Source organism: Panthera pardus, unplaced genomic scaffold, assembly GCF_024362965.1.
Source record: "Panthera pardus isolate Hobbes unplaced genomic scaffold, ASM2436296v1 HiC_scaffold_10, whole genome shotgun sequence".
Taxonomy (NCBI): domain Eukaryota; kingdom Metazoa; phylum Chordata; class Mammalia; order Carnivora; family Felidae; genus Panthera; species Panthera pardus.
Window position 1 is genome coordinate 32,813,605 of NW_026526655.1, and position 18,527 is coordinate 32,832,131.

General features: G+C 34.7%; 1 protein-coding gene and 1 pseudogene across 18 annotated transcripts in view; one reads left to right on the forward strand and one right to left on the reverse strand.

Annotated features, from left to right (window-relative positions):
- The window catches only part of CARF (calcium responsive transcription factor), a 101,186-nt gene that overhangs the window by 44,934 nt on the left and 37,725 nt on the right, over positions 1–18,527 (reverse strand). For 12 of the 18 annotated variants that reach the window (XM_053906060.1, XM_053906051.1, XM_053906063.1 and 9 more), the window contains 6 exons: positions 16,867–17,010; positions 13,649–13,882; positions 11,303–11,465; positions 10,258–10,321; positions 5,370–5,500; positions 4,621–4,993 (listed from right to left, as the gene is read on the reverse strand). In XM_053906060.1, the coding sequence (XP_053762035.1) occupies positions 4,621–4,993; positions 5,370–5,500; positions 10,258–10,321; positions 11,303–11,465; positions 13,649–13,882; positions 16,867–17,010 (1,109 nt within the window). Of the gene's footprint in view, positions 1–550; positions 1,627–4,620; positions 4,994–5,369; positions 5,501–10,257; positions 10,322–11,302; positions 11,466–13,648; positions 13,883–16,866; positions 17,011–18,527 lie in introns of those variants that run through there. The other 6 variants (XM_053906091.1, XM_053906105.1, XM_053906082.1 and 3 more) reach the window with 3 other exon arrangements.
- LOC109259189 (cell division cycle protein 123 homolog) lies at positions 17,353–18,391 on the forward strand (annotated as a pseudogene).

Below are 18,527 nucleotides of genomic sequence, written 5' to 3' on the forward strand. Positions count from 1 at the left end.
AACTAAATATCCACTTTGTATTAAATAGGGGTATAAATAATAAATTTTATATTAAATAGGGTATAAATCTAAAGAGCATGGATTTTTAAGAGTTCCACTCACGTCTAATTTAACAATGCTTTACTTAGGTACATGTTGTATACTTGCAACAATTAAAGTGAATTAAGAATGGGAGACTGGACTTTAGAAAAGCCAAAAAGGATTCAGTCATGTAAAAGAGTAAGGTTAAATTTCATATTACATTCCATATACTTTGAATATAAATATTAATATCCATTTGAAATCCTTATTACTTTTACATAAAGTCCTAAATATACCCACAAACGGTCCCTGGGGTGAAAAAAACCTTTAAATTGATTTCTTGACAGCTAATAATTGACATTTCTAGTTCACCAACCTTCCAGAAAACAGAAGCTTATAATGAATACAGTGATTAGTACTTATTCAGTATTTCAAGTAAATATACTTACTCAGCAAGCAAATATAACACATCAGTTGTTTTAAATATGAACTAAATTTTAAACTACAAATACTTACCTTGAAAATACCACTAATTCAGTAAGAGCTCTGGCACAGAAAAATAAATACAACTCAAATTATTTTCTAACCAGAGCTGAATCTTCAATACAAAGTAGGAAAAAAAAAATCTTTTGTGGATATCAACAAGTTCCTCAAATTATCTGTCAACACCAGGGAAGTTTATTATTCTTTCTGAATTCTCTCAATTTCTATAGTTTTCTATCCACATGTAGTGTTTTACCTAAAATACTATATAAATCCATGCAATATGCATTTATTTCTGTTGCTTAGCTGATTAATTCAAATTAAAACTCTAAGTACTTACCAAGACATTTTAAATTTCTACTAGATAACTATTAGTATGCTATTGGTTTGTAGTTATAAGTATAAAAATTATAATGGAAGAAGCCAAAATGCAATTACAGTTTCCACAGATGTGAATACTGAGCTTTATGTTATGATGTAAAATCTACTATGGTTTTATCTTTCCTAATGAGACAGACTACAAATATTCTCTCCCCTGTGCTAATTTAATGAATTTCTTCACAACTTTAAAGAGGAAATAATTTCTTTTATAACTTTAAAAAAAAGTCAACACACATACACACACTCACACACACACAAACTCACACACTATTTTTGTTGTTGTTCTTGTTTGTCTTTCCAGAACCCAAATCAGATATTTCCAAGGGATTAGTTAGATAACTATTTGTGTTCAGACTATATTGTCATGGATAATTTCAGATGATCTTTGGAAATACTGGCCTTATCAGATAATCAAAAAGCATAAGAATTATACAAAATAAGAGGAATAAAATAGGTTCCAAAAATATGGACTTGGCAACAAACATATCGGTTTTAAATCAAAGTTGCTCATTGAACCGGTCTTCAGTTCACTTATCACAATGCTGCGCTTTGATAATATTCACCTTCTTTTTTATGACATTATAAGTCACCCAAGTTGTAAATCCTGAAAAGCTTCAATAATTTATGTAGTAGATAATTTCTTACAGTCCAAATTTTTTTTTGCTTCCATAGACAATGCTGGTTCTTTGGGTTCTTGCTTAACTTGGTTCACAGAAACGGTACCTTCTGGATTTTCTCCAACTTTAAAACCAAACATAAAAGAAAAACCCTAAAGGTTAATGTAACTTATAACACTGAAATCTTTATATGAATTTAGAGGCAAAGCAAAAAATAGTAGTTTTATGAAAAGCAGTGTATTTGAGAACTCAGTACTTCTGATATCTTAATAGTCATTCATAATTCTTTCAGTATATGTACACCTTAAATTAATGTAACAGTGTGTGTCAACTAAACTTCAATAAAAAAACTAAAAGAAAAAGAATAGAAAATTAAATGTTGAGAAGTAAAAAAAAAAATTCTTTAATGCTTCTGGTAGTGAAAAAAAGAAGAGACTAAGAAAATCATAGTTATTTTCTTCTAAAGATACTTTGACAAAAAAGCAGTCCATAATTTGATAAAATTATGAGGAGTATCTCATATTTAAACTTAATTGCCTCTGGGCGCCTGGGTGGCTTAGTCAGTTGAGCATTGAACTTTTGCTCAGGTCACAATCTCTCGGTTCGTGAATTCAAGCCCCACATCAAGCTCCACACTGGCAGTGTGGAGCGTGCTTGGGATCCTCTCTATCCCTTTCTCTCTGGCCCCCTCTTATTCATGCTTTCTCTACCTCTCAGAATAAATAAATAACTTAAATACTTTTTTAAAAATAAACTTAATTGCCTTTATTTATTTTTTTTTTTTTTTTAATTTTTTTCAACGTTTTTTATTTATTTTTGGGACAGAGAGAGACAGAGCATGAACGGGGGAGGGGCAGAGAGAGAGGGAGACACACAGAATTGGAAACAGGCTCCAGGCTCCGAGCCATCAGCCCAGAGCCCGACGCGGGGCTCGAACTCACAGACCGCGAGATCGTGACCTGGCTGAAGTCGGACGCTTAACCGACTGCGCCATCCAGGCGCCCCTAATTGCCTTTAATAAAAATATGTGTGAATAAAAGTCAGGAAGCCTCCCATTATTTGAAAATGATGTTCTGCAAAGAGCAGGCATATATATTACAAATTTACCAATATGTTACTACCCCCATATGGTTTCCATATGTGATCATATATCAAGGAAAATTTTCCCTCCTTAAAGAAACTCCACTACATTAGTATGTTAGAAAAAAATATGCCACATCTTAATGGATAGCTCTGACTTACCTACATAAGCTATGTGTTTGCTTACTTGAAACACTGCATAATGCACTTACCATTCTGATTTTAAATAAAGTACTTATGACCAAATTAATCAGAATGTAGCATACCAGAAACACTATTATCTTGAACAGGCAGGTGGGATATCTAAGATGAAATCTTTTTCTTTTTAAGGGATACCAGTTTTTCCATTGCTACAGGGAACCGAGATTAAGGGGACCAAAATTTGCTCTGGAAAGTGTGCTGAACACACCTAATGCTTGTCACATGTGAGTGTATTGGGAGAGTTTAGCCCACACCATAGAGAAAACCAATAGAAGATGGATTTGAGTGACCCTGAGAATTCATATGCAGGTGAGGGAGTCCCTCAGATCATGATCTAACTTGATAAATCATGCAGGTTCAGATCCAAAGAGGGTCTCCTTTAAAGCAATCTGAATTAGAGCTCTCAGAAATATCTTGGTACAACACAGAGGGAGGAAGCATGTTAGAATGTAAAGAAACTTTTGAGGCAGTTAGATCTGGGTTTAAATCCCTGCTCTATCACTTTAGGCAATTACTTAATCTTCCTGAGCCTTGGTCTCCCTATCTGTAGCATGGGGACATCATCAACTATTTCATGCGGTTGTGAGGATTAGTCTCCATATATTCCTTTTCCTTCTCATCTATTGTCACAGCCCTCTGGATAAATTTTCTTAAAAGTAATGTTTCCAATAAATTTAAAATATAATGATTCTTTTCTGGAAGGAACTATTTTATACTTTTCCTTACCCAAAAGAATGATGACTAAGAATGGAAAGTAAATACTTTGTATGTTCTAAGGATAATTTCTATGAAAATTTATGTTCTTCAAAGTAAAATGCAAATCTTTTCCCACAAAAGTGCCCAATCCAGAACAATCTGTGTGAATGGAAGTGACACAGGTCAAGTAGGAGTCAGAATTTATTACTAGGTTGACTGGGTTTGTTACAAAGTGAATGTAACAAAGTCTTGGATTAAGTTAAGTCCTTAAGACTTAACTAGTTTCGTTTCAATTTCTACAGAACTCTGTATTTAAGTCTAGAACTCAAAATTTTAAAAATTTTATAGCTGCCCGCCCCATCCCATTTTTCCTTTTAACAAATTTTCCATAATAACCTTTACACTAAATCTTTTCCTTTTAAAGTTTCTCATTTTTTTCATACATTCTAAAATGACCCTCTGATTTAATATCACCACAGATTTTCCATGTAAACTGAGGTGATCAGAGAATGAATAACTTTGCTAGAGACAAAAAAAATTTTTAAAGTTTAAAAATTATTATGCTCTTGACATTTTTCCCTTTTTCTGGTAGTTTTACTTTATCAACTTATGTATTATAAACCCCTGAGTAGAAATGACAGTTTTTTCTGTAGTGTAATAGTAACGATACAATGGAATATTACTCGGCAATCATAAAGAATGAAATCTTGCCATTTGCAACAATGTGGATGAAACTCTAGTGTATTATGCTAAGTGAAATAAGTCAGAGAAAGACAAGTATCATATGATTTCACTCATTTGTGGAATTTAAAAAACAACATATGAACACAGGGGAAGGGAAGAAAAAATAAGATAAAAACAAAGAGGGAGGGAAACCATAAGAGACTCTTAAATACAGAGAACAAACTGAGTGTTGCTGGAGGGGAGGTAGGTGGGGGGTATAGGCTAAATGCATGATGGGCATTAAGGAGGGTACTTACTGGGATGAGCACTGGGTGTTATATGGAAGTGATGAATTATTGGATTCTACTTCTGAAACCAATACTACACTGTTAACTAACTCAAATTTAAATTAAAAACAATAGCACTGATAGTCCATGAAGGTTAAAAAAAATAAAATCACAAGTTGCTTTTAACTTACTAATAGCTGGGTGGTTATCTATAATTTGTATTGGGATGGTCTGCACGTTTCCCAACAGAATCCGATGAACACTTCCTTCCATATTCTCTGTATCCTCAACATCTCCAACTTGCACCAGCTGGTCCATTGCAGCTAGATTTTGATCTGGTCCTGGAAGGTTACCCATGGTAGAGGTAATAATGCTATTGTTTGGGGTCAGGCATGTATCTGTTTGAAGGCTATGACTTTGACCAAGCAGTAGAGAATTATTATTCATTACAGTACTTTCTAATGAGTCCAGAAGTCTTGAAGGACTGGAGGAAGGGTGGTTATTTACTGATATCAGAGTCGGTGATCCATCAGGAGAAGTGAATCTTGGTTGCAACTGCAAACCCTTTTAAACCGAAAAGAGTTACATCAATGTTTAAATTTACTAAGTATAATTTTTTCATAGGATATATTATTCTTTTCACACACAATTAGAATAAAATATAATGGTACAGCTACTAACAAATATTGAGGACAGAAACAAGAATCAAAGGAATAGTAGTACAACTAAATTTTATTGCATGCATGGTCAACTCCAACTTTTTCAAAATGTATTGTTTAAATTATCTTATATCAAGATACAAAAAAGTCAGGAAATTAATAATAAAAACATCTTTGATCATTATTACGATTCTATAACAATTCTATAAAATACCTAGAAGAGGAGAGATTGAGGAAGAAAGGGAAAGGCTTCAAATTTGTTTATTTCACTGGCTACCTACCTGCAGTTGAGTGAATACTTTTGGCTGAAATGAGGAAAGTGAAGAGAGCAAGTGGGCTGGCTCTGGAGACAAAGAACCCCTTGTCTGATTTGTTTCCACTTTGGTGCTAATTGATTCTCCTGGTGAATTTCCTAAGTTATATAAAAAAATAAGCCGTCAAAATAAAATAACATTTATAGCTTCTAGCATGCTACATTTTATTACAACACTTACTATCACAATTGGAATAGGAAATAAAGTCAAAGGTTTGGAAATGACTTTAAGAAGTTATTTTTTCCACTATGGGGCACCTGGGTGGCTCAGTCGGTTAGGCATCCGACTTCGGCTCAGGTCATGATCTCACGGTCCGTGAGTTCCAGCCCTGCGTCAGGCTCTGTGCTGACAGCTGAGAGCCTGGAGCCTGCTTTGGATTCTGTGTCTCCCTCTCTCTCTGCCCCTCCTCCACTCATGCTCTCTCTCTCAAAAATAAATAAATATTTTTAAAAAAGTTATTTTTTCCACTAAAAAAAAAAGAAATTATTTTGTCCACTATTTCCAGAAACATAGGAAACAGTATTTTTCTTTCCTTGAAAGATTCTGTAACTCTAATCTAGACCATTTTCCGTGCTATGATGCTGAACTACACCTAAACTTCTCTAGATGTGTGAAACCTATTGAGTCTCAATTACAAAGACCAAACTTAATTCATCTTCGGTAGCCCTAGTGCCTGGATAATGCCTGACATAAAGTGGGTCCTCAATAATAACAGTACTAAATTTCTTTCAATAACTCATTTTGGAATAAATGAGGAGTACAAATCTCTGTTTTCTTAATACTTCAATGGCTAAAGTAACTGTCCTTAGGGAATGTAGTTCCTCTCATGTAATTTTTATGTACTAAACCCAAATAAATTCATCTCAGTCAATCAAAAACCAATTATCAGCAACTGTTTACTGTTTTCACACTAAGTAATTTTAAAAAATGGCCCTAATGTCAGACAAGGATGGATTTAAGCACTAGCTTTTCTCTGTAACTTTCAACATGCTACTTAACTCGGTTTCTAACTTCAGTTTCTTCATCTGCAAAATAAAAATCTTCTTCAAAGGACTGCTAAGAGGATTAAACAACACTCTCACATTTCTTGGATTCTTCATTCCCTCTTTTTTAAACTGAAGTATAGTTGACACACATTGTTACATTAGTTTCAGGTGTAAAATATAGTGACTGAATAAGTTTATATGTTGTGCTATGCTCACCCCAAGTGTAGCTACCATCTGGCACCATACAATGCCATTACAGTACCAATGACTATATTCCATTTTATCCGCATGACTTGTTTATTCCAGAACTGGAAGCCTGTATCCCCTTCACCCACTATGCCCATCCCTGTACCACCCGACCCCCTGGCAACCATCAGTTTGTTCTCTGTATATATGTGTCTGTTTCTGCTTTTCATTTGCTTATTTGTTTTGGTTTCAGATTCCACATACAAATGAAATCACATGGTATTTTTCTTTCTCTGATTTATTTCACTTTTTGGCTTCTTCATTTCTAATTGTCATTCTACTTCACTCTGTTGCTACTACTACTGTCATAACCTCATCTATTCTACATCTAAAAATCTCTAATTCAAATATCCCATTCTTTGATCACAGCCTCTTATTTTTCCAAAGATTTTGCTCAAGTACTTCACTACAATTGTTGTTCAACCTCATGTGACCCTCCAGTCCATTGATTTCTCAGTTTTCTTCAGATCAACCTCTTCCTTAATAAAATTCTCTCTCCATTTAGCTTAGTAGAGTCTTAAGTTTATAATTTCAGTCACTCCTTGCAAATACCCTAAACTCCTTTGCCTCTCTGTACTTTGTTATAACCCCTGATAAAATCCTAACATTGAATGAAAATGGCTTCCAGTGCCTATATGTGCGAAGTTGAATGCCACTGAAAAAGAAACTTGCTACTACTACTAATACCAATTCATGATCATCAACTTCAACAGGACCTTCAGCTATACTGACAACCTTACAGTGTTCTTCTCACTCTATGTTATAAAGGATTTCAAATGTCCAATCTTGGCCACACTTCCTGAGATTTTTCATTCTTAGCACTTTTACTTAAAGAGAAAAGAAACTATCAGATAGAAATTTCCTCAGCTTCCCATCACCAAAGCTATCAAGTACCTTCATCTTCATCCATCTCTTCAGATATTTATCTGAAAATCCCTTCCCTCAACTCCATATTCCCTTCACAGCACACTGTCTCTACTTCTTCATTCATCACCCATTCACTTTTCAACCATCCCAAGATGGCTTCTTCCTAATCCACTCCATTGAAATGGCTCTGATACCCAAGGTTTTCAAACCTGATCTTATGAGCTTCTTTTCTCTTCCCCTGCCACCACCAAATCCTATTCTTATGCCAGTGTTGCCTAACTCAGTAAATGTTACTATCAGTCAGTTGCTCTTGGAAGAAACTCACGAGTCATCCCAGATCATTCCCATTCTTTTACCTCTCACACCTATTCAATCAACAATCAAACCTTTGAATTCTACTTTTTAAAAAACTCTTAAAATCTGTCCAATTATAGTATAAATGCCACCAACTGTGCACCAAACCACTATCACTTTTCATTTGGACAGCTTGAAAGGGCCTCCTAAGCCCATTTTGCATACCCATTTTTATCCCCAAGCATTTTCTACTCTTAGAACCATACCAGCTTTTTAAGTTCCTTGAACATGACCAAGCTCTCTGTTGCTAAGCTTTGAAAGCTATTTCTTTGATTGGCAGATTCCTAACCATTCTTCAGTCCTTAGTTTAAATTTTTTTTTTTTAACGTTTTATTTATTTTTGAGACAGAGAGAGACAGGGCATGAACGGGAGAGGGGCAGAGAGAGAGGGAGACACAGAATCGGAAGCAGGCTCCAGGCTCTGGGCTCTCAGCCCAGAGCCCGACGCAGGGCTCGAACTCACGGACCGCGAGATAGTGACCCGAGCTGAAGTCGGACGCTTAACCGACTGAGCCACCCAGGCGCCCCCAGTCCTTAGTTTAAAAGCCACTTTCTCAAGTGTCACTTCCCTACTCTCCAGATTAAGTTATATGTCTTTATCACTATTCCCACAAAATTTTGCACAACTCTCTCATGGCACTATTTATAACGGTAGTTAGAATATATTTGTTTATAGTGTCTTTTTCTCTTGCTAAACTTGAAATTCAATGGAGCAAGAAACTTGTTCTTTTTTATGTCCAACATTTATCACAGTGAGTAAAATATGTGCAGAACAAATGAATAATGTTAAGGAATTTGAACGTTATTCTCTATGCACAGGCTCTCTTAAAGGTTAATCAATCAAAGAATAAAGAAAAAATTGTACTGTATATAGCTATTCATTAATTTATTCTAAAGCATTTATGTAGATGTTAACTTTGTAGCAGGCATTATGCTAGGAACTAGGTATGTTAACTTGAATAAAATACAATCTTTGCCCCTGAGAAGTTCAAATCATAACGAAAGATACAGACCTATAAACAAAAGGATACCATGTTAAATGCGGAGGTAAGTACAAAGAGTGAATGTCTAACTTTATACAGGGGGTGAAGTTAAGAGAACACTTAAAGCCAAAGAGATTGATTTCATTGGTGAGAGAAGTTTGCCATATAGAAGTGGAGAAAACATGTTTTCAGAAGAAAGGGGAAAAAAAAGGTGAAATAAATCTGGATGAGTAAGAGAGTATAAGAGTACACATATGAGAAAAAACAAACCATACAAAATGGACAATAGCTTCCTGATCAAGGTACCTTAGGGTTATTACTACTGGAATTAGCCTAACTTTAGAGTAAACTGTACTAGTAGTCAGCCTCAAAATTTTAATCATAAAGAATAAAATTTATTTTTTAAAGTTTATTTATATACATATTTTTTAATCTCTACACCCAATGTGGGGCTCAAACTCACAACCCCGTGATCAAGAGTCACATGCTCTTCCAACTAAGCCAGCCAGGCATCCTTTATTTTTTATTTTCAATTTGTTTTGGTATAGTTGACACACGATGTTACATTAGTTCCAGGTGTATAACACAGTGATTCAACTTCTTTATATGTTATGTTATGCTCACAAGTGTAGCTATCATACAACACTATTACAACATTATTGACTATATTCCCTATGCTGTGCCTTTTATTCCCATGACTTATTTATTCCATAACTAGAAGCCTGTATCTCCCACTCCTCCTCACCCATTTTGCCCATTACCTTACCATCCCTTCCTTCTGGCAACTATCAGTTTGTTCTCCGTATTTGAAGTCTGATTCTGCTTTTTGTTTATTCAGTTGTTTTGTTTTTAGATCCCACATATGAGGGAAATCATATGGTATTTGTCCTTCTCAGTCTGATTTATTTTACTTAGCATAATACCCTCTAGGTCCATCCACGTTGTCACAGAAGGCAACAGCTCATCCTTTTTTATGGCTGAATAATACACATGAAGAAGTTTAAGCAGCTGGAATTATTTTGACAAAACCTAACATAGTTGCTCTTGTCTCTTTTGGCCATGGTTTCCTCATCCATAAAATTTGATTAGATGAGATAATACCTTAAATGTCTTCCAGTTTTGGGGCACCTGGGTGGCTTAGTCAGTTAAATGTCTGACTCTTGATTTTGTCTTAGGTCATGATCTCATAGTTTGTGGGTTCAAGCCCCATGTCTGGCTCTGTGCTGACAGTGCAGAGCCTGCTTCAGATACTTTCTTTCCTTCTATCTGCCCCTCCCCCTCTCATGCTCTCCTGCTCCCTCCCTCTGTCCCTCCCTCTCTCTCTCTCTCAAAATACATATTTTTTAAAAATTGAAAAAAATAAGTATCTTCCAGTTTTGACACTGATTTTATATTTTAAAGATATTCAGGATAACATACCTTCTGCAAATGTAACTGTCACAGTCTCTCTGAGAATATGCCCATTATCTGTAGTCCACTGAAGCTGAAATGGAAACATTTATTTCAGTAAAAACAATAAAGAATTTATATTGCAAAATATTTTAAAACATCAATACAACTGTCATATTTTATTCAATGACAGTACAATTGTGTTTTATTCAGTGATTATTCTCTTCACTTGTTTATATTCTTAAAGCACAAGTATACTTCACCATCCAAATACATAAGCTTCCCAAGTTCAGATAGCAAAAATTTGGATAGCAAGCAGAGATGGCAAAGATCATCACTAAACAAATCCATTTTACTTCCTGAACTTTGGACAGTGAATAATCAAGAGAGTTTTGGATGGAAAAGAATAGTAGGACTAGCTTAAAATCTGAATCTATTCAGTTAAGAAGACATAATTTGGATAGTAAAAACATGGAGAGCAAAAGGTATTGCTACTAGGATTTTAATGCCATAATTACTGTCTGTACTATAATTAGTTTTTGAGTAATTATATTATTCCCTTCAGAGTAAGCAAAATTTTCATAGAAATGACCAATATTCAGGGGTAATTAAAGCATCACAGTTGATGTAAAACTGATATCCGTAGATGGCATACAAAACCAATATCATCCCTTTGTAGATACAAAAATGCTGTGTATTCAAGTCTGAACTATTGTACTGAAAGTTGTCAACCTATTTAAAAAGAGAGGGAGATATACACAGTATATACTCAATAAATATCTGTTAGATGAATAAGATACACTTTATACAGAGATAAAATAATGTTGATTTTTAAATGAAGATTACTATTGTTATTATAGTCAGAGATGGCTATTCACTGATATTTCTTCTTGTGACAGTAATATACAAATTTCAGTCAAATCATCATCTGAGGGTTCACAGTGTTTACATTTTAAGAGACTTTTTTTTCTTTCATCACAATCATTTATATGGCCTATTAACAACCACCACTATAAGGCCAAAGAAATAGAGAAAGATTCTATAATAAAACAAAGAATTACAGTTGTAATCATACCGTTGCTGGAATAATATCTGAGTTATACACATTATCTCCATTTCTCAAGGCTTTCTGTACCTCATGGATGTGATTTTTAATATCATTTACAGTTGGAAAAAAGGATAAGTTATGTCTTTCAGGCACCTCATCAGGTTTAAATAGTTCTCTTTCCACAAATTTTCTGTGGAGAGCATAAAACAAAATAAAAACATAAATAATCTAGCAATATACTTCAGATAAAATGAGAAAAAGTTCTTTTTTAGCATAAACTTCTGTAAAGCATGGTTTATAGCTTTAGAATTTATTATTTTTCCAGTTTAAATTTTTTCATACATTAAATCAAAGAAATCATATGGATTAAAAAAATGTAGTATTTTCATTAAACACCTACGTATCTTAGAGTGAGCTTTTTGACATTTTTATGAATTTTTAAAAGAATCACTATTTTCAGTTTAGTCATAATATGTTTTGAATGTTAATGATGTCAAGCAGTGTACTAAACATTTGACATCAAGGATCTCCATTAATGCTTACTATAATCCTGTGAAGAAAGTGCAATTATCATTCTCACTTTACAGATGAGGGAACTGAGGGCTGCTGACATTAAATAATTTGCCAAAGCTATACATCTAGCCAGTAAGTAAGAAAGCTTGGGCCTACATCACCTTACACTGTTGCCAAAAGGCATCACTTACTATATAAAATGTGATCTGCTCCAATTTTATAAGTAGATAAAAGACAGTATAGAAATAGAAGACATCACTGACATATAAATGTATACAAATACATAAAAGAAATGATAAAGTCCATTAAGATACAAAACAGATGAACACAAAGGAAAGGAAGCAAAAATAATATAAAAACAGAGAGGGGGACAAAACATAAGAGACTCTTAAATATGGAGAACAAACAGAGGGTTACTGGAGGGGTTGTGGGAGGGGGGGATGGGCTAAATGGGTAAGGGGCATTAAGAAATTTACTCCTGAAATCATTATTGCACTATATGCTAACTAACTTGGATGTAAATTAAAAAAATAAATAAAATGGAAAAAAAAAGAAATGATAAAGTGCAGTATTTATATGCTTCGTGCATTACATTCTATAGACCATACTGCAGAGCTGTATTATACCTCTGTTCTTAAGATTCAAGTTTAGTAAATAATGTATGGTTTTACCAAATTTGGGGTCTATTCTAACAATGCCCCAATGAAAATGAATATAAATGTCTAATAAAGTTGTTAAATAGGAAAAATCATATATTAATTAAGAAATAATCCTAGGAAATACTCACTGTGTTGTTCAGATCAGACTACTGTAACTAGTTATAACTACACTATAACTAGTAGGAATAAGGCCAGGAATAAATATCAGAAATCATGGTAAAGAGCACAGGCTGTAGAATTAGATCTAGATTTCAGTTCTGCCTCTACCTCTTAAGCCAATTATTTAACCACTCATAGTGTCCATTTTCTCATGTGAAGAATGGAGGTAAATATATCAACTTTATAGAGTTGCAGGAATAAATGAGATCGTGCATATAAAGTGCATACAATATCTGTTACATACATAGTAAGCGCCACATAATAATTATTGTATCTTGAGTATCAATAACATTGGACCAGAGTGCTACATATAATTTCATCATACAAAGATCTATGTACTTAAATGAATATTGCTTTATAACTTCCGTTAATAAAAAGCTTTCTAGTAAAAAAAAAAAAAAAGAACTATCCATGTTCTTTTGTTGTAATACAATTTAATTGCATTTCAAATAGCTTAAATAAGTATCTTGGCCTAGGTTTTAAAATCTTTGGTTCTACAAAGGTTCTTTTTAAAGGTATTTATTACATAATTCAATTTATATATCATTCAGAAATAGTCCAATTTGTTAAATCTGATTATGGAATATTTTAAATGAGTAATTTGAATCATTACTCATGGCTTGCCAAAGATCTGCTACAAAATGATCAGTTCATAATAAGATTATTTTAATAAATTAATTAATTATAATCTTTATCTACTCTGATAGCATACAATCTGGAAAATGTCTATGATAATAAAAGCGTTATTATTTTTTTACTTTTTTAATGTTTATTTATTTTGAGAGAGAAAGAAAGCATGCATGCATGCATGTGGGAGAGGGACAGAGAGAGAGAGAGAGGGAGAGAGAATCCTAAGCAGGCTCCACACTCAATGCAGAGACCAATGCAGGGCTCAATCCCACGACTGTGAGATCATGACCTGAGCTGAAATCAAGAGTTGGACACTTAACGAACTGAGCCACCCAGGCACCCTGGTAAGTGTATTATTTAAACCAACAAACAAAAATGAAAAATGTAAAAGAACAATTTGTTTTTACCATACCTTAGCTGTTTCCTTACTGCATACACTTGTTCTATTCCTTGTGACACTAATTCTTGAATCTTATGTGCTACTTGAGGATGTAGACGTGAGGGTAATGCGCAATTTTCATCCCTAATTGCAGTTTCCTCTTCTTCAAGAGAAGGCACAGGAAAAGGGGAAGGTGACAAAGCAAGGCAGGAAGTTTCTAACTCGTGATACTGATGAGCTTGCTTTGTAGGTAACTGTACATACCATCTGAGAAGTGGAAATATTTAAAATTATGCTATTAAACAAAGGCACGAATCATAGTTACTTATGTTAAACCTCATCAAGAAAAAGAATAACCTTTTAAGAAAAGATTATATATTAAATGAATATAATTAGCAATTTAAAACTAATAAATAAATCTTAAAATGTCCTCTGCTTGTTCTAAGTTGGTTCTATACTCAATTAAATAAAAATCTTTATGAACCTTTATAGACTTTTACTCTGGCCCTAAAGTTAAGGAGGGGTATAGGAGTTAAATATATATGAAAATCGTATTTTAAATTTCATGTTCCAGAATTCAAGCTGTATTACAAAGCTGTAATCATCAAGACAGTATGGTACTGGCACAAAAACAGACACTCAGATCAATGGAACAGAATAGAGAACCCAGAAATGGACCCACAAACGTATGGCCAACTAATCTTTGACAAAGCAGGAAAGAATATCCAATGGAATAAAGATAGTCTCTTTAGCAAGTGGTGCTGGAAAAACTGGACAGCGACATGTAGAAGAATGAAACTGGACAACTTTCATACACCATACACAAAAATAAATTCAAAATGGATGAAAGACCTAAATGTTAGACAGGAAATCATCAAAACGTTAAAGGAGAAAAGAGGCAGCAACTTCTTTGACCTCAGCTACAGCAACATCTTACTTGACATGTCTCCGAAGGCAAGGGAAACAAAAGCAAAAATGAACTGCTGGGACCTCATCAAGATAAAAAGCTTCTGCACAGCAAAGGAAACAACAAAACTAAAAGGCAACTGACGGAATGGGAGAAGATATTTGCAAACGACATATCAGATAAAGGGTTAGTATCCAAAATCTATAAAGAACCTATCAAATTCAACACCCAAAAAACAATCCAGTCAAGAAATGGGCAAAAGACATGGATAGACACTTCTCCAAAGAAGACATCAGATAGCCAACCAACACATGAAAAAATGCTCAACATCACTCATCATCAGGGAAATACAACTCAAAACCACAATGGCTAACATTAACCGCTCAGGCAACAACAGATGTTGGTGAGGATGTGGAAGAAGAGGATCTGTTTTGCACTGCTGGTGGGAATGCAAACTGGTGCGGCCAGTCTAGAAAACAGTATGGAGTTTCCTCAAAAAATTAAAAATAGAACTACCCTATAACCCAGCAATTTCACTACTAGGTATTTATCCAAGGGATACCAGTATGCTGTTTCGAAGGGACACATGCACCCCAATGTTTATAGCAGCGTTATCAGTAGCCAAAGTATGGAAAGAGACCAAATGTCCATGGATGGATAAAGAAGATGTGGTATATATATATACAATGGAGTATTACTCAGCAATCAAAAAGAATGAAATCTTGCCATTTGCAACTACTGGATGGAACTGGAGGGCATTATGCTAAGCGAAATTAGAGAAAGACAAATATATGACTTCACTCATATGAGGACTTTAAGATACAAAACAGATGAACTAAGGGAAGGGAAGCAAAAATAATATAAAAACAGGGAGGGGGACAAAATGTAAGAGACTCTTAAATATGGAGAACAGAGGGTTACTGGAGCGGTTGTAGGAGTGGGGATGGGCTAAATGGGTAAGGGACATTAAGGAATCTACTCCTGAAATCATTGTTGCACTATATGCTAACTAACTTGGATGTAAATTTAAAAAATAAATTAAAAAAAAAAAGCCAGCTCTGAAACATGATAAAAAAATTTTCATGTTAAGTAAATTTTACCTCAAAATAACAAGACTTTTAAAGTTATCATCTTTTATTTATTTGTGCATTTAAAGTGTGTGTATTTATTTTGAGAAAAAGAGAACAAGTGAGGGAGGGGCAAAGACAGAGGGGGACAGAGGATCCAAAGTGAGTTCTTTGCTGACAGCAGAGAGCCCCATGTGGACTCAAACCCACAAACTGTGAGATCATAAACTGAGCCAAAGTCAGACACTCAACTGACAGAGCAGCCAGGCACCCCTAAAGTCATCATCTTTTAAATTGTGTATTTTCCCATTTTCCAATTTTGTCCCCAAATTATAACTTCTGTGTTCCACCTATAATCTGTCTAAACAAAGAGTGGCTATAATTCAGTGCCTATTGAGTTATGTGGGAGAATCTTCTCTGACAGGAACTCAATAAACTGCCTCTAACAGCACCCCATCTCCAATTGCCCCAATGAGCAAGAGAATTAACTAGAAGATGAATACAGATCTTCCATACAGCAGTGCAGGGCCCAAAAAACAGATGCTAGGAAAATGAAATGATCTGGTAGGATACTGTTTTAATTGATACTTTTGTACAAAGTGCTTGCAATGATTGATATTGCATGAAATGGAGCCTACTTAAAAATTATATGCAATGTTCTCTAACCTAGATGATCTAATTATTGACTATTCATTTTCTATACATCTGAAAGTTTTTCTAAAGTTCACACAAAAACTATATTCCGTATATTTAATCCCATTGCATTACTGTAAATTCTTCACCTAGACTGAATATGAAGGAAAGAAGGAAGGCTAATATTTCTTCTTATATAAAACCTGAAGCCCAATAAGTACAAAATGGAATTATATGAAGGGCTTAGAATTAATTTCTGGCTGTCATAGATAATCAAAGATGGGTAAAAAAAAATACATACAGGTGACTGCAAGTTCGGTTCCAATGAAGTGTCAGAAACAAAGTGTGAAATACATAATGATATGTGTTATTAAACCTGTATTTGTCATTTTGGGGGAAAACTTCCATATGGTATATGCAATTCTTTGGTCAGCATTATCCAAACATTTGGTTGATAAACTCAATGGCTTATACAGCAACAAACTGCTTTAATACCTAGGAAATCACTAGTGAGAAATGTCCCTTATAAAAACCTTTTCTTAATGAAATAATTAGAAAACATAATTATAGTTTCTCTTACAGCAAAAAAATCTTGTAAATGGAGCTAATTTGTAAAAATTAAAAAAATGATATAAATGTCATACCTAAGAACACCACCAGCATCTACCAAATTCTTCTTTAGCATGTTAAAGGCTTTTTCCTGCTCCATTCGGATTATTTTCTTGTCAATTTTTGGGTCTGTAGGAACTCTATATTCAGGAAACTTCTGTACCTTTTTAATGTAAATCCTTTTTATAAAAAAAAGAAGAATTTGTTTCATTATATTATGATCTTAAGAAAATCTAACTTATCAAGCAAAGGTTTAAGTATTAAACTTTTAAAAAATTAAATTAAATTAGAAAGCATTCAGAAGATTATGTTGAAAAATAAGCCATATTTCAGTGCATAATACTTAGCAAATGAACAATACTCATGATGTCAGTAAAAGTATCTGAATATTTATGGATAGTAATTTTGTTTCTGGATTTCCCTCTTCTCAATTCTTCTGAAAGCCATAAAAAACTCCTGCCTGGGAGTTCCAGGAGGGTGCTGGGAGAGGTGGGGGTGGTGGCGGCAGCAGCAGCTGGAGGATGAATACGGGGCATTTCTCCATGTGGTATCCACTGTTCTGAAGCCTTACCATCAAGTGTGTCTTCTTCCACTTCCTCAGAATGTGAAGGATTATTTACTCCATGATGGAACTCTGGTGGTTTCAGGAAGAGAAGATCCGCCAACACATTCTCAGCCAGTGATGATGAGGCAGAAGAAATGTAGTGGTCGGATGATGAGAACATGGCTATGCTTATGGCACCAGGATTTCCCAAGTTTACCACTAAAGTCCATGAAGCTATGGATTCCCCAGGGTTAAGGGTTGGGGTGGGGGTGGGGGTGGGGGTGGGGGTGGAGGCAGTGTATTTCCTAGGCTTAACTGGAGTGCTCCAAGGGATGCAAACTGGATAGCAATGAACAGTTCTCTGAAATGTAAAACATTCAGTGACAACTTTCCATTGTTCAAGAGTTCTGATTTCATCATTCTTGACTTCACTCAACCATTTATTCATTGCACTGATGATTCTCCAGATCCTCGTACAGAATATGAACTTGTTCTTCAACAATGGTGTGAATTAATTTCTGGGGCTGAGTTCTGATGTTTTGTTAAGGAAAACAAGCTTACTGGTATTTTTCAAAGGGACTATACACAATACTATGATCATATTTCTAAACAAAAGGAAAAGATTTGCAGGTGCATACAAGAGTTTTCCAAGAAACACAGTATAAATTCTTAAATGAAGACTTCGCATTGGATGTATCTAGAAACAGCAGTGGGAAGGTGTAGCTGATTGATTTTAATCCATTTGGTGAAGTTAACTGATTCACTGCTGTTTACTTGGGAAGAGCTGATATCTGGGAGAAACTTAAAAGGTGATTTTAGTGAAAGAGATGCCCTGGAGCAGGATTCTCCAGCTTTCAGCTGCACAAATAGTGAAGTAACAGTTCAACCCAGTCCCTATCTGAGTAACCAACTTCCCAAGGACTTTGTAGACCCGAATACTGGGGAGAATGCTCACAAACTCACAGATTTTCTTAAACTGAAAAGAAATCAGCAAAAGGATAACTGATTAGAGCACCAGAGTTCAAGTCTGAGGTAAAAAGGAACTACCTTGGCATCAAGAGGCTGCTCTGAGCTCACAACCTCCTCTTACCCCATTCTGTCAGGGTGGGAGGCAGGGTAAAATCAGTAGCTTTTTATATCCATGTATATTAA